At 37.0% G+C, this 17,730-nt stretch overlaps 1 protein-coding gene across 6 annotated transcripts in view; it reads right to left on the reverse strand.

Moving 5' to 3' along the window:
• cacna1bb (calcium channel, voltage-dependent, N type, alpha 1B subunit, b) overlaps positions 1-17,730 on the reverse strand; it is a 337,484-nt gene that overhangs the window by 33,540 nt on the left and 286,214 nt on the right. For 4 of the 6 annotated variants that reach the window (XM_049466430.1, XM_049466431.1, XM_049466429.1 and 1 more), the window contains 4 exons: positions 16,554-16,645; positions 15,481-15,631; positions 14,018-14,145; positions 8,487-8,583 (listed from right to left, as the gene is read on the reverse strand). In XM_049466430.1, coding sequence (XP_049322387.1) covers positions 8,487-8,583; positions 14,018-14,145; positions 15,481-15,631; positions 16,554-16,645 — 468 coding nt within the window. Of the gene's footprint in view, positions 1-8,486; positions 8,584-11,797; positions 11,895-14,017; positions 14,146-15,480; positions 15,632-16,553; positions 16,646-17,730 lie in introns of all 6 variants that reach the window. The other 2 variants (XM_049466432.1, XM_049466428.1) reach the window with 1 other exon arrangement.

The raw sequence follows: 17,730 nt of genomic DNA on the forward strand, positions 1-17,730 counted from the left end.
CTAGTGTTTTTAATTATTTTGTGACACTCTTTAACCAGCAGGTGGTATATGCTCTCTGGGGCCCTATTTTAGTGATCTATAGATGAGCTGTCCATCGTGAACTGTGCAGCTTGATTTAGGGCATGTCATTGTGTCTTTGCTATCGTAATGACGGGAAAAGTACGCCTTGCACTGATTAAAACACATAAAAGCCATGTACAAATTCTATAAATTAATCATGGGTGTATTTTGGGTATGATGTAAAATTAACTTTTAAACGCTCTGACTTTTCGCGGATTGGTATTTAAACTATGCAGCGCTTCTGCACTTCTCAGCAAAGGACACTGTCCTACTGTGAAGGTGTGCGAACAGGTAATTCACGGGAACAGCAATGTTATTTTATTTTGTATTCTGTTTATTGTTGATGTAAAAGGGGTGTTATGCAACAAGATAGCAATGAGCATCTAAAGGTTGACTGTTGTCCAGGTTCATTTCAGTCAGTGGCGCACCTGTGTTTAACATTGCCAAGATAGCAATACGTCCGAAATTTACTTGAACACACCTCATTTTGAGACCAACACGTCTATTGGTGTAGATGTATTCACAAGCACTGTTGTCACTTAAACGACAAAGATGTTGGCGGGTGTAAGGTAGCAATGAACACCGCAACACCCCTTGTGCAGGGTATAAGATAGGGACCTAAACTCAAAAGCCATTAATTTATCTGACTGGACTGAAAAGTACTTGTAGAATGGTTTTACCACCCCTTACACTAGATTCCAGTGGACTATTTTTACAAAATATATTTTTGTATTTAATTGGATGTGTGACAAAATTACACCACACTTGCTTTGATATTAAGTTCCATACACCTCATAATGCTTAGCAACTGAGTAATAAAATACAACCTACCTGAGAAATATTGACTATACTATACAGCTCTGGAAAACAATTAGAGACCACTTAAAATGATGTGTTTATTTGATTTTACCAAGCTGAAAACCTCTGGAATATAATCAAGAGGAAGATGGATGATCACAAGCCATCAAACCAAGCTGAACTGCATCCAAAAGTTATCCAAAAGCAGTGTGCAAGACTGGTGGAGGAGAACATGATGCCAAGATGCATGAAAACTATGATTAAAAACCAGGATAATTACACCAAATATTGATTTCTGAACTCTTAAAACTTTATAAATATTTGAACTTGTTTTCTTTGCACTGTTTAAGGTCGAAAAAGCTCTGCATCTTTTTTTTATTTTAGCAATTTTTCATTTTCTGCAAATAAATACTTTAAATGACAATATTTTTATTTGGAATTTGGGAGAAATGTTGTCTGTAGTTTATAGAATAAAACAACAATGTTCATTTTACTCAAACATAAACCTATGAATAGCAAAATCAGAGAAACTGATTCAGAAACTGAAGTGGTCTTCATTTTTTTTTTCAGAGCTGTATATATAATGTTCAGGCTAATATGTCATAGTATTTATTGTACTAAAATTTAAATCAGTAGTTTAAAGTTTTCCCTCCCTCTCATTTAAACACAGCTGCACACACACACACACTGCAGATTACTGTCCATACACATCACCACACACACACACAGACACACACACACAAGCAGCCAGTTAGTCATGAATCAGACACTGGGATGAGCGATAGAGGGGCTATAATGACTGTGTTTCCTGCACTTTCACAAAGACAGGAGAGAGCTGGGGGGTGGGGGGAGTCTGGGGGGAGGAGCTTCCCTCAGGGATGCTGGAGCATCGCCTCCTGTGGTAACCATGGAGACAGAGTCATAGGAAATGAGGAAAGGGGGAAAGGGACACGATGCATGCAGGCCTACCTACAGCTCAGACCATCATTCCCCCCCCATAAACACACACACACACACACATTTACACACGTTTATGCTAGGGTTGCCAAATCATTAGTCCCACGATATAACTGTATTAATTGCAATCAATCAGCCTACAATGTAGATACTGTACCTTAACAGTATTGTATGGTGAGATGTATGCACAGGTACTACTGTCAAAATTACAATTACTGTCAACAACTACAATATATTACTAATATATAGTATATTGCTAATATACAATTTAGTACTATAATTAGACAATATATTGTCCCAGAAATAATTGTGACAAATGATAAATTCTCATTTTAGAACCATTTAATGCAGCTGAGATATACAGTGAAGGAAATAATTATTCGATCCCTTGATAATTTTACGGTACATGGCTCCATCCATTTTCCCATAGATGTAGTGAAGTAGTCCTGTGACCTTAGCAGAGAAACATCGCCAAAACATAATGTTCACAACTCCATGAGAGTGGAGACGATGTTCGTTGGGTTCTGAGATGAATTAATTCCAAAGAGCTCAATTTTTGTCCCATCTGACCACAATACCTTCTCCCTCTCCCAATCACTCTCAGAATCATTCAGGTGTTCATTGGCAAACCTCAGACCGGCTTGCACATGTGCCTTTTTGAGCAGGGGGATCCTGCAAGCACTGAAGGATTTTAATCCATTACGACATAATGTGTTACCAATGCTTTTCTTGGTGACTGTGGTCCCAGCTGCCTTGAGATCATTAACAAGTCCCCCCGTGTAGTTTTAGGCCAAACTCTCAATTTCTTCATGATCAAGGATACCCCACAAAGTGAGATTTTATGCAGGGAGCCCCAGATCAATGTTGATTAACAGTCATTTTGTATTTCTTCCCTTCTTTTTTTACATACTTATAGTTTTGTAGACCTTTCCAGCCTTGTGCAGGTCTAGGATCTTGTCCCTGACATCCTTAGAAATCTCTTTGGTCTTGCCCATGTTGTAGAGGTTAGAGTCTGACTGATTAATTGAGTCTTTGTACAGGAGTCTTTTATACAGGTGAGAATTGAAGACAGCTGTAATTAATTCAGGTAACGAGTTGATTAGGAGTGTGTAACTGGTCTGTAGGAGCCGGAACTCTTTAATTAATTAATTAATATAATTTATTAATGTGATTTTCTGGATTTTATATTTAATATTCTCTTACTCATACTCACACCTTCCCATAAAACTATAGACTGCTTATGTGTTTGTCAGTAGGCAAACTTACAAAATCAGCAAGGGATCAAATAATATTTCCTACACTGTAATAACAATAATTTATATTTTTTATAGTCCTAATACAAACATGTTCCTTCCATTCATTCATTCATACAAAACGGTATATGTACACCCATAGGTTTAAAGAAGAACAAAAGTGAAGGAGAGTATTAAAAATATTGAGAATTAAAAATGTATACAAAGAAATAGAGAGAGAGAGAGAGAAAGAGAGATAGACAGGGGGGTTGGGGGTATTTGGTGCGCTGAAGTGGTTAAAGCACTATAAAAGCACAGTCTCATCTTCATTAAAATGGGGTTGCCTGGAAAGACACTGTATTTCTACACATCTCTACAACAACAAACTCGAGAATAAACCTTGCCTCGCTCCACTGAACACACTACTACATCTACTGCACGCTTCATTTACCTCCCTCCACCAGATCCACTCACTGCTCTCTACAGCCAGAGTGGGCGGGGTTTATCTATTAGTACTATGATTATATGTTTATTTATTGCTATATAATGCTATCGTGTTACAGCTTGCTATCTACATACACCTAGAATGGAGTATTAACCATGATACAAACAAAGGAGAAGTATTCAGAAATATTCCCATTCATTACTCAGACAGAAGTATAGATACTAGGATATTACAAGTTGAAATATCAGCTTAAGCAGCTTAAGTACTGGTTTTTAAACTAGTTATAAGTTAAGTATAAAAGTAAAAAGTAAAAGTAATGAAAGAGTAGATATACCTTTTTTAAACAAACTTTCATATCAGACAAAGAAAAATTATAAATGAGTAAATGTATAAAGCACTTTTTAAAAAAACAAAAAACAAAAAAAACTATCCAAACTGATCTAGCCCTGTGTGAAAAAGTGTTTGCTCTCTAAACCTAATAACTTGGTTTTGTTACCCATAGCGGCAACAACTGCAATCAAGCTTTACTAATAACTGGCAACAAGCCTTTCGCATCTCTGTGGAGGAATTTTATTCCACTCTTCTTTACAGAATTGTTTTAATTCAGACACATTAGAGGGTTTTCCAGCATTAAACACCTGTTTAAGATCATTCTACAGCATTTTAACCAGACTTTGACAAGGCCACTCCAAAAACTACAATTAGTTTTTTTAGGCCATTCAGAGGTGGTCTTGTTTGTGCATTTTGGAACATTGTCCTGCTGCAAAACCCAAGTACACCATCAGATATTCTCCTTTAGGATTGTCTGGTAAACAGCAGAATTCCTGCTTCCATCTAATACAGCAAGTAATCCAGCAGCCCCAGACCATCACTCTACCACCACCATGTTTTACGTTCAGTATGATGTTCTTTTTCTGAAATGATGTGTCAGTTTAATGCCAGATAAAATAGTTTTCAGCTCTTTAAATGTTGTTTTGGGTTCTTTTGTGACCTCCTGGATGAGTTATTCATGCCCTTTTGGAGTAATATTGGTAGGCCAGCCACTCCATGTGTTCCATGTTTTCTCCATTTGTGAATAACAGCTCTCACTGTGATTCACTGTGAGTCCTAAAGCTTTAGAAATTACTTTGTAATCTTTTTCCAGACTGATAGCTGATCAAAGAGTTTGTTTTCTTACCTGTTTTTGATTTTTTTTTTTTGCAGATTACGGAATAATGTGTTGCTTTTTGAGCTCTTATTGCTGCTTCATGTTGTCAGACAGGTTCTATTTAAGTGATTTCTTGATTCTACAGGTCTGGCAGTAATCAGGCCTGGTTGTGTCTAGTGAAATTGAATTCAGCTTTCCAAAAAGTGTGATTAATCACATTTAAATTTGTGTAATGTAAGTTAATTTGGAAACAAAGGACTAGATTGGTTTGGATATATATTTTTTACTGTTAATAAATTAATGATCTTTTAAAAAGTGCTTTTTATATTTACTCAGGTTATATTTGTTAGATATTAAAGTTTGTTTAAAAAAATAAAACATGTATATATATGAGAAAAATGCTCAAGAAATCATTACTTATGCACAGGTCGCTTTCCTCCTTCTACAACATCCATCCACTGCTTTCTACAGCATCATGTACACACAAATGCGTGCATACTAGGGGTGGGCATAGATTAATTTTTTTAATCTAGATTAATCTCACTGAAATCTTGAAATTAATCTAGATTAATCTAGATTAAAATGGCTCATTCAGAATATGCGTGCTACCCAAGTAATGACTAAAAGTCAGTCTTTGAGATAGGGTTTCTTAATACAGAGGGTGCATTAGACCAGGGGCTCATCTCCTGTTTCCAAAATGCATCAATGACTGCTTGAGAAAGCTGTTCTACTTTGATACTTGAAGAAAAAAAACATGCTCAATAAAATGTACTCGGGGTTAATAAATTCCTGTCTAATATATATGTTCTGATTTTCTCTAATATAACAGCTCAATTTTAATTCTTCAGGTTAAAGGTGATAACTCCTTTAAACAGCTATAACATGTATTTGTATCAGGCTACAAACAGGGCTGCTTTATGAATTCATGCAACACGACTATGTCTTAAAAGCATTTGACTCTTATTCTGTGTGGGCATACCTCTTGCTAATATTACTTTTATATTTTTACACCTACTTTTTAAGTTAACTGATTATTTATTAGTTTTAAAATATGTTATTTCACTTGTTTTAGTGCTTTTTAAAACATGTAACAATGTAAACAATGCAGCCTTTCAACACACCTTTAACCTTAATACCTAAGTCCCTGTGTTATCCTAACTTTACTAACGTTACTACCTCACATTCCTGCTCAGTCTGTCCCTCAGTTTCTCCATCACACCCGGTCTGCTGCTTCACCTACGGAGGACGTGGAGGCTACAGCAGCGAACGTCTGTGATTTTTACACATTTTTCCGCTTTTGTTTCTCCATACTGCCTCTCCTTTAACACACGCGCTCAACACTGAACGTACCACGCAGAGAAAAGGTGTAGAACCGGCGGATACACACGTGCTTTCGCGTGTAAACACTCGTGTAGACTGGCAATCCCACGCTTTCTTCTTCACACACACACACACACACACACACATAGTGGCGCAAAAAGGGGGTATGCAGCGTATGTCAGGGGCGCTGCACTAGAGGGGGCGCCAAATCAAAGCCCCAAAAAAAATCCTCTCCGGAGAAACAGCTGGTTACCTATTACCTATTTTGACCCAGCTCCCAACCCAACTTTAGAATAGATTAATGGCGATATGTTTTATATCGCCCGATAAGAGTATCACATTATCGCCGCACGTTAACGCCGATAACGGCCCACCACTAGTGCATACAAAAACAAACACACACACACACACACACGTGCATGGAGAGTTGCCTGGCAGACAGCCGTTCGTAACCCTGCACTCTTAGACACTATCCATTCAGACAGCTGGAAGAGGGCGAGCAAACTCAGTGACTTCAGGCCGTCCTCAGAGCAGCAGAGCAGCTAAAGCTGGACCAGAACTCACGAGAGACAAGCTCTCAATCTTCTGTTCAACAGCACACAGCAAAGATACCACAGTAACCACATTTACCTCTATAATACAGGATCAAACCCCACCAGGGTTTATGTGTTTGTTACACTGTATTCTGTACATTTAATCTACATAGTTTTGTCCAGTTTCACACTGCAATTTAGTTTATACCTAAGGGTTAATCTACAGTTACAGTAGATACAGAAATCACCAGCATAATCTGTTGTATTCATAATGCTGTGTGACACACCTGCATGCCAAGGTGAGTCGGATTTCAGCATAACACCCCTTCTTTTCTGTCTCCGGTTTGTTTTAGGGTTGAGGACACACTGCCAAAAGTTTAAATCATGTAGAAAAGTGTTTCCACACTGCAGATAACCCAGAACATGGTTCATTAGATCTGGACATTGGTTCACGGCCCCTTTCACACCTGATATTTTGGTTTGGACCAAACTAAAATGTCTAAAAATCCAGGTGTGAAAGCAGTCTCAGTGTGTTTTATACCTGAAAGACTGGATCAAAAATTGCTTTCATATTGCAGTTTAACGAGTGCACTAAAGACCTTTGTATAATATATTTGAGTACTTTGAGTATTTTCAATAAGTGACAATAGCTTGCCTCAACTTCCTATTATCAGTCTGGAAGCTTAAACTATATCTAAAAAGAGGATGTGAGTTGTTCTGTTCCCAAACCAATTCTGGAGTGGTTCTGTTTCTGAGAACATGATCTAATCTCGATCAGAACCCAATTATCAAATATACTCCTCAGGTTTGAGCTAACCAGCTGTTAAGGTGCAGTTTAACCTGATTTATCATCCAGATATTTACTACAGCTATAAACTAAAGAATCTCTCCTGCTGCTCTAAGCTGTTTTCATACTGAACTCGGTATGTGAAGCGTTCCCCTCTCACATCTGCACATCCCGTTCAATATTTTTATTTTTTTCCTGCATTGTAAATTAATACTGAAGTCACCCAGACTATGAAGGAACACATAAGAAATCATGTAGTAACTGAAACACAGTGCTAAACAAACCAACAGACTCTGAGAAGCATTTAGGTGCTCTTATCTGGGGGGCTGTTAACTTGCCGTTTCCGAGGCTGGTAACTCTAATAAACTTATTTTGTGCAAAAAAGGAAACTCTTGCTCTTCCTTTCCTCAGGTGGTCCTGATGAGTGCCAGTTTTTTAATGGTCTTTGCCATTGCACTTGAGGATGCTTTCAAAATTCTTGTTTGTTTGTTTTTTTCAATGACTGACCTTCATTTCTTAAAGTATTTTTTTATTTACTTAGTTGAGTAGTTCTTGCCATAATATGTATTAGAACATTACTCAAATAGGGCTATTCACTGTATACCAACTCTACCTCTTTACTACTTTACAACTGATGCTCTCAAACACATTAAGAGACAAGAAATTCAAGTTATTAACTCTTGATGAGTTCAGCACAGCTGTTAACTGAAAGCCTGAATTCCAGGTGACTCTACCTCATAAAGCTGACTGAGAAAATGCAGCCAAGATGTGCGAAAGCTGTAAAGCTGTGTATCTATAAAAGAGGTGCTACTTTTAAAAAATGTTAAACAAACCAAAATATGTTTTATATATTTACATTTTATATATAAATTAATAAATAATTTAATGTTTTATCTCTTTATAGTTGGATGACTAGCATTAATCTATAATGCAGAACATACTTTTGAACAGTGTTAATTTACGATTTTAAGACAAAAACTTACTGAGTAACAAGTGTGAAAACATTCACAGCGACTCACAGAAAGAGGAAAGCTTTAGAAACAGCTACAGCAACACAGCACACAGAGACTGACTGAAACGCCAATCAGCTTCACACACAGTGGCACAGCTCAGCGACGGCACAGCTCAGCGACGGCACAGCGACGGCTGGCGGAGTCAAGGTACAGAGGGAGGAGGAGACAGAGAGAGGGCAGGTGGGCGGTTCTACCTTGTAGGCAATTCTCGATGGACATTTCTTTCCCAAACCTAGCGGAGGGGACATGTGCCGGAGCATTTCATACATATCCAGGTAGGATATGCGCCCACTTCACAGAGAGGTCAGAGGTCAGCAGTCACACAGAGATAGGGGTGGGGAGAGGGGGGTGGGGCAGGAGAAGGGAGAATTAAAAGAATAAAAAAATGAAAGTATGATCAGAGGGAAAACAGAGTCATTATTAGAATGAATGATAACACTATTTAAAGGGTTCCTACATATGTGCTTTATAGCATGTTAATAAACATTGAATAATGCATTTATAAAGCCATTCATCCATATTTATAATAATAACTTATGCCAGTACTCGGGACAGAGTGATAAATAGGCTTGTAAAACTGCATCTGGGCATTTTTTCACCCCAAGTTTAATATTTATATTTCGGGTACATCCTGCAACATGATGCTAGTCATTTTATCATTTATAAAATAACCGATGCTACACCAACGTAACATGTGTTTTAAATGTATTTAAATATATATAAACCACAGAAGCTTTATAAAGGAATTTTAGGCCTTTAAACTGAAAAGTCACAGATATGTAGCTCATTTATAACATTGGTATAAAGCATCATTCCCACAGGATGCAGAGTTCATAACACAGAAACCTTTTTTATATTTATAAACAATAAATATCAGTTCTATATATAAAACTATGAAGCCCTTAAATTAAAGTGGCAACTCATTCTTTTATTCTCATTACTCCTATTTCATTTCAGCTTGTTTTTATTCCGGCTTCTCATCCTTTAATAAAACCCCTATCCAGATGAATCTCTCCATCCAGATAGAGTGAATCTGATTGTGATTGGATGTCCGACTAAGCTTCTTTAATATATTTACATTCTACTAAAATACATTTACTGTCAATTGGCATATATGCAGCTGAAACAGGGAGGAGCCTCGTGCAATTAATCAACTTTAATATTTCAATATAACATTATAGTCATTAGGACATTTGGGTTGTAGTGAAATTAGTATATATATATATATATATATATATATATATATATATATATATATATATATGGTATCATGGTATTAATTAGGTGGTAAATGCTCTATAAACTGTTAATAAGCATATATATATATTGTACTTTAAGTGGAATCACTATATATAACATGAAAATGAATTAATATAAATTATTTTTAAAGCCTTTATAAAGGCAGTTTTATTTTAAAGTGGTACCAACTTTATAGGAAGGCCATTAATTTGTCACTGATTTATGTCAATAAAACCTTATTTATTTATTAATAAAATATTTTATATCATGTTGTGGGTACTGGCATAACACTGTTATGAATATTGAAGAATAGTTTTATAAATGTGTTATTAAATGCTTATGATTTAAGTGTGTAATGAAGCCCTCATGTAGGCACCCTTTAAATAAAGTGTTCAGAATGATCACTACTCCAGCAGTGTTTGTGGGCGGGGCCGTGGCTGTGAGATGCCATCTCTCCCGCTCTGGGACTCAGATGGATCCTATAAGCTGTAGAAGAAATGCCTGATGCCTGAAATGGGACGGTCAGGCTGGGACAATGGATGGGGTCACGGTCCTGACCGTGTCTGTTTCTCGCCTGCATGCATGAACAGTGTCGACTAACCGTCCGAATGCACAGAAACAGAGATCACACTGACCGAGCCCTACAGCCTTCTGTTCTGATTAAAACTGGGCCATATATCCTACATATAAAAATGAGAATATCATAATACTGCATAATACCTGCTATATAGATAATTGTCTGGGTGTGATTTGCAGTGATGTGCAGGTACTTTGTGTGGAAATGGTTTGTTTTCTGAAGGAATAAAACAAGATTTTAAAAACACACTTGATTGTTACTAATTTTCATTTTTGTTTATCGTTTTTTTATATGCATGTTTCTGCATGTACACATTTGAGTATGTGTATTTATGTGTATATATATATTAATGCAATTAACATATGCAATTATTCACTTTTAACAAATTGTTTTTTTAAGACATCGTTTTTTTTTGTGTTTTTTTTGGCAACATACACATGGCTAATGATGAGTTCAGAAGGTTGAATACTTTATATTTATTCTGATATTTGGATTAAATTACTCTCTCTCTCTGATGATTTTATATCATACATTGTTGGGATTAATACAATTAACTTAAGCAACTGACACCAGTAATATAAATATTATTTATTTTTGATAATTCATTATTAAAGCTTAGACTTAAGAAGAAGAAAATGTTAGATTTTTCGCGATTAATCACAAAATATTGTGAATATTCCACTAATTTTCTCATCTTAAAAAATACAACATAACTGATAAATCCCATTCACCACTTAGCTGTCAGCCTTTATTGCTAGTTCGCCATTTTGGGCTCCATAATAAAAGTCCCACAGCAAATCATATGAAAATGTACCAAAAGAATAAAGATTAAATTTTATTTGGACTATTTTTAGTTTTTTAAGCAGCACTGCTATATTTTATTATTAAAGAGTGACATATTTGAGCTATTAATGTAAAAATGTGTCTATTATAGTTTTGTAATGTTTAGGTGAATAAAGCATCTGTTACTTACTAATGTTCATTACAGTGAGCTTTAAAGTCTATACCACTTCATTTGTTTTAACTTCTTAAATGAAATTAAACTGAATTGTACAGTTTAAATTACTTTGATGATGAATGCTATTAAATGAGATTGATTTAGATTAATTAATTTTAGTGCATTTAATTAATGAGATTATTTTTTATATTACCTGACAGCACTATTACATACACATTTCCTTTGTTGTATGCTTATAATTATTATGTTTTAGTTGATAAGTATGTTTTCTCCAGGTAAAAGAGAAGCTATTGTGATAGCAGCTAATGGGGAGTACAGTCTTATACCAATTTTTGAAACGTTGTAATTTAACCATCTCACACAGCATCATCCAATGCAGTTTAGAAAAATACCATGAAAAAAAAAATATTATTATATTATATTATGTCATATATTGTCCTTTCTCTTAAGCATATCAAGATATAAGTTTTTAATCATATCGCCCAGCCCTAGCTCTGATTGTACAATAATAACACTAAATTCGGACATACTGGATCATGTTTGCCGGGCCTCAGCGGTGTTGTGGCTCTGTTTCCTGTAGATTCAGTGGTTACCCGTATTTTAGTTAGTAAGGAGGAGGGGGCGGGGTCTAATCCAGTTGATCAGTAACTGGATGATAAGCAGGCAGTCTATGGGCATTGATTAGTACTACAGCACCGCCCTTTACAGGGGAAGTGTGTAGGATTTCAAACCTTGTATGCCACCCTGTTAGGGCAGTTCTTCCCTAAGCCAAGAGGGGGCGAAATAACACGCAACAAATTGTACATATCCATATAGCGTATCCTTCCGCTGCAAAAAACAGACATGAGTTAGGCCACAATATGCTTGACATTTGATTTAAAAAAAAAATCAATATACAAAATATAGCTGGAATTATGCAGATTTCACAGACATACATCAAACATAATCCATATATTGTTAGCTTAAATGTAAATATGCCCATAATGTGGCCTTATAATGCAAATTATACTATTAAAGTATTTTCAACATTAAAGGATATCAAGTTTTTTATAAGCCACATACAACATAAAACAGGGTGTGTATGTAAATACATAAATACAGCGCTGTGAAAAAGAACTAATACTCCTCTCTGAACCTTTCAACATTTTTTTTTCCGTAACCACAAACATAAATGTATTTTATTGGGATTGTATGTGACAGATCAACACAAAGTACCTCCTAACATTAATTTGGACCAATGCTGCCACCACCATGTTTAACAGGGAGAATGGCAGGGTGTTTTCACATCTAAGTTCGCACTGCAGAACTTAGAGCATGGGTGTCCAAACTTTTTTTGTTGGGGGCCAGAAGGAGAAATATATTTGAAGTCACGGGCCACAGACTCTGTAATACAACAAATAATGAAATACCACTTTAAATGATACATTTTTCCTGATTATTTAATTTACACACCATTTTACTTGAGAAACTTCTTTATCTTTGACAGTGCTGTGTAAACTAAGATTTTTCAAATTGATGTTTAATTTCATGATGTCTCTTAATATTAAACTCCTTAATTACGGCAACTTTTAGACTCTTTGGCCCGTTTTTCTGCGCTAGAAATGCGCACCCTCTCCGCTTTTAGACTCTTTGGCCTGTTTTTCTGCGCTAGAAATGAGCACCCTCCCCGCTTTTAGACTCTTTTCCCCCGTTTTTCTGCGCAAGAAATGCGCACTCTCTCCACTTTTAGACTCCTTGGCCCGTTTTTTCTGCGCTAGAAAAGCGCACCCTCTCCGCTTTTAGACTCTTTTCCCCCGTTTTTCTGCGCTAGAAATGCGCACCCTCTCCGCTTTTAGACTCTTTGCCCCGTTTTTCTGCGCTAGAAATGCGCACCCTCTCCGCTTTTAGACTCTTTTCCCTCGTTTTTCTGCGCTAGAAATGTGCACTCTCTCCGCTTTTAGACTCTTTGCTCCGTTTTTCTGCGCTAGAAATGCGCACCCTCTCCGCTTTTAGACTCTTTGCTCCGTTTTTCTGCGCTAGAAATGTGCACCCTCTCCGCTTTTAGACTCTTTTCCCCCGTTTTTCTGCGCTAGAAATGCGCACCCTCTCCGCTTTTAGACTCTTTTCCCCCGTTTTTCTGCGCTAGAAATGTGCACCCTCTCCGCTGTGTCCGCCGTAGTTTGGACTTAGAGGTCATGTTTTGGTAAATTTGCAGCTGTAAAATACTTTTCCCGATTTTGGTCTGGGTTGATGCTTGATTTTTATGATGCTGTTTTATCACTGCTAATCTCTAATCACTGAGGCTTTCACAAAACAGCTGTAGTTATACTGAAAATAAATTACACATAGGGGGAGATAGGTTTAGAGTACAGGGGTCTGAATACAAATAAACACTGCACTTTCCAGATTTTAATTTAATAAAATATTTCAAAACCATGTATAATTTTCTTTTCACATCACAACTATTTGCTGTCTTGTGTTGGTCTATTACAAAATAAAAACCCAATTAAATATATTTAAGTATATGGGTGTTACATGACAAAATAAAAGGATAAAAGGATAAGTTTAAAAAATATGAATACTTTTTTAAGACACTGTACACATAATGTGATTCATAAAACTACACATTCTCAAACAGCTTTAAAAGAACTTGCACCAACACTTCTTTATGTATTTCTTATGCAATGCTATGTGGGCTTGAGCTCAGCAGGATTACGCTGAGCAGAAGAGAGGCTTTAAACCAGTCAACTCCACAAAGAGGCTCGCGGCCGTCATGCAGAACATCAGATTTACATGCGTCAGAACGGACTCAGCCTCATACAGTCCAGCCTCAGTGCAGCGCTGCGGTCACTCACAGCCATATGTCAGTGTCTGACCTTTATTCAGTTCCACTTTAGCTCTCTGTCTAAAGCTGTTCACTCTTGTTAAGAAGGAACTAGCTGTCAGGAGAGTGTGAGCTCAGAGATACGTACCAGGCAGCGGGGTCGTACTCTGCCCAGACGCGGATGAACTCGTCCAGGTGGTGAGGTCCAAGGATGGAGGCGTCTCGGGTCAAATACTCAAAGTTGTCCATGATGACAGCAACGAAGAGATTCAGCATCTGGATGAGACAGAATGAAGAGCGATTAAAGTAATACTACAGTGTTTCTCAGCCTACTGTAGATTCTACCATCAATTTAACATCATTTTGATGCATTGGGCAACACCTAACACTACAATAAGGGTGCATTAAAGGAGAAATCTGGTGTGAAATTGACTCGGGTTGTAATGAAACACGATAAGTATACAAACTTTTGTACAATATTCCACCTCTGTCCCCCCTCAGCATTCTAAAATACAACACTTTTAGCCAGTGCTTCTAACAGGCTTATAATGCTAGTGATAGGGGCATAGTCTTGCTCGTGCAAAGAAATCCATATTTTTACACCATTAACAAGCTCAAAGTAGCTCATTAACATTACAGCTTTTGGGAACACAATTCTATACATCGTTTTTTTTTTATATAATACTAAACTTGTGTGTCACCAAAGTTTAAATAGAAAACACACATCAGAAATATGACAAAACACTCCTCAAAAACTACCACAATGCAGAAGCATAACTATGGGAATATTTGGAAAGTTTGCTGGTTAGCTCAGTAAGATTCTAAGTTTCTAAGCGATATCTTACCCTCTCAAAGAGAGAGGGCGGAACCCACTCTAGAGGAGAGTAATAATGGTGAAATATTTTTTTAGACTTTTAGACTTAATAATAACGTGACGCTACTGCACGCCAAGAAAAGTCAGATTACGGCACAACACCAATTCTTTTTGAAAGTCTGAACCATCTATAAAAGTGTTTTCACACTGCAGACGAACCGGGCAATCCGGATCAGGACTACCTCTTTGGTTTAGTGGTTCAGTCCTAAACTGAAATCCAGACCAAAAAAGTTAGGTGTGAAAGCTTGGGTCTCATCTGCCACCAATCACCCATAATCACCAAAATGCAGAAGCATAACGATGTGAGTATTTGGATAGTTTGCTGGTTAACTCAGAAAGATGGCTGCTAAGTGACATCTTACCAACTAGCCAATTCCAGCGAGAGGGCGGAGCTATGCTAGTCGCGTGATTGGTGAGGGTTCTGCTGATGTCAGCCTGACTCACTTTTAAACCTGTCCACTCTACATCCAGTAGAGAGTGACAGTGGTGAAATGCAGCTTTTAGACGTATTAATAGTACAGCTTATTAGACTTATCAGAGGAAGATATGCATAAGACATAATGTGTACATTCAGACAGGGGGACCAGAAAAGAAAAATTTACCAAATTAACCAAATTAGTCTTCCCTAATAATGTTCATTACCGCTAAGTACTGTTATTTTCGATGCTTATTGTAATTGTTGAATTGTTACCCATGCATGTATAAGACCATCAACATCCCAGTGCGGTTCTGCTTACCAAGAATGAGCAGAGGAAGATGAAGGAGACGAAGTAGAAATATGCAAATTCACTGCCACACTCCTTTTCACTGGAGCCTGAGAGCGGGTCACACGGCTTTTCACTCAAACACGCCAACATGATCTCATGCCACGCCTCACCCGTAGCACTCCTGAGATCCACAAACACAAAACATACATACAATCATAAACAAGAGTGATCATTCAGAAAGAGACATATAACACGTAAAAAATAAAGCTGATTAATCGTGGACTCTCCACCCTTTTCAGCTCAACAGGGCGATGATATAAATAAAAGGATGTAAACCGGTACTAAAATCAATGACTGAATAAAAAAAATAAATAATAAAGAACAATTAAATTTTATTTGCATTTTATTCAGTAAACTTTTAATTAATATAGGGTAAAATGCACATCTTTTATATATATAGCTTAAAAGTTTTTATTTATAGTATAATATTTGTATCTCATTTAAAATATTTTAAGTAGGGCTGGTATATCTTATTATTACAGAGCAACATATTTCAACTATTAAAATAAAAATGTATTAGAGTGTATTTACTCTATTACTTTAATTACCCGTCTTCTTTAATAGTTTATTAATGTATTAATGTTTATTAATGTAATGAGCATCTGGTCTAGAGTTATACTGTATTTACAGCATCTGTCACTGACTGATGTTTATTACATAATTCAACTGAATTGCACCGTTCAAAATACTGATGATGCATGTAATTAAATGCGATTATTTTAAAATAAATAAATATAGAGCATGTAATTAATTTTAATCCAATTAATTTTGCTCTATAGCACTAGTTTTGTCCTACTGCCCAATATATGTTTTTACAGAAATACTCTAAAAATATCATATCATCATCATTTTAGGGCCTCATCATACACCCCTATTATATTGTTATATTATTATTATGCTGCAATCAAAGCTAAAGGCGGACCAAAAAAATATTAAGAATATTAAAAGTGTGAGACTTTTTGTTGGTCGGGCAGTGTATATTGTAATAGAAAAAGTCTTAATGTATATATCCATCAGAAACCAGTAAAAACACAGTGTTTTACCTGAACAGCAGCATGAGGGCCTGAAAGAAAGTGCGGAAGTTGTTGTGGTGGTTGATGGATGTGTCTTCATTTAAATCGATGTTTCCAAACACCTGGTAGAAGGACAGAAAAGACAGGTATGTGTTAAGACAGGGTTTAGACAATGTTCATCCTCATTGTTATACAGTACTGAGGCTGCTCTAAACACCTGGAGGTGCCATTTCAATAATTCACATTATCCGTGGGTCAGACCACACGTTTAGACAAGACAGCAAAAAATCTATTGGCAAGAACTAGACAAAATATATGTAAAGTGAGACGTACAGTTTCAGTCAAAAGTTTAGACACACCTTCTGATTTAATGTTGTTTTTTTTTTCCTACAATGAAGTGATGCAAAATACTACGGGAAGTATTTAATTGGGCTCTTATCTGGGGAGCTGTATCCGTGTGGATTTTGAAGCTGGTAACTCTGATGAACTTATCCTGTACAACAGAAGAAACTCTTGCTCTTCCTTTCCTGGGGTGTTCCTGATTAGATTTATTTTCCCATTTTCTCCCTAATTTACACTGTCAATCACCAAACCCTCTCATTAGGACTCCCCCTTTTACTTGTAACGCCCCAACACCAGGATGCCTCCGCAAATACATGTGAAGTCAGCCACCGCCAAGTAGCATCACAGCATGTTTGGAGGAAAGCACAGTGACTCAGTTTCGATACATCAGCTCACAGACGCCTTGTACTGGTCGACATCACCCCAGGAGTGATGAGGGGAAAGGCTGCCATCCAAACACCCAGAGAGAGCAAAGCCAATTGTGCTCTCTCGGGGTTCCAGTAGCTGATGGCAAGCTGCATGAACAGGATTCGAACAGGACATCAACCGGCGATCTCCTGATCATAGCAGCAGCGCTTTAAACCACTGGACCACTTGGAGCCCCATCATAATGTATTTGATGGTCTTTAGCGGTCTACCTCTTCACAACTTTACAACTGATGCTCTCAAACACATTAAGAAGTTTGAATAATTAACTCTTGATGAGTTCAGCACAGCTGTTAACTGAAAGCAGACAAACCAAGTCTCCCTGAAGCTGCGGGAGTATCCCGCATTTCGGTAGTGAATTCAGAACGAGTGCCCCAAACGCGCACACAGAGACAGACTTTTAATTAACTTCTAATCGCGTGTGGGAAGGAGAGAGAGA

Source organism: Astyanax mexicanus, chromosome 17 (genome assembly GCF_023375975.1).
Source record: "Astyanax mexicanus isolate ESR-SI-001 chromosome 17, AstMex3_surface, whole genome shotgun sequence".
NCBI classification, from domain to species: Eukaryota; Metazoa; Chordata; class Actinopteri; order Characiformes; family Acestrorhamphidae; genus Astyanax; species Astyanax mexicanus.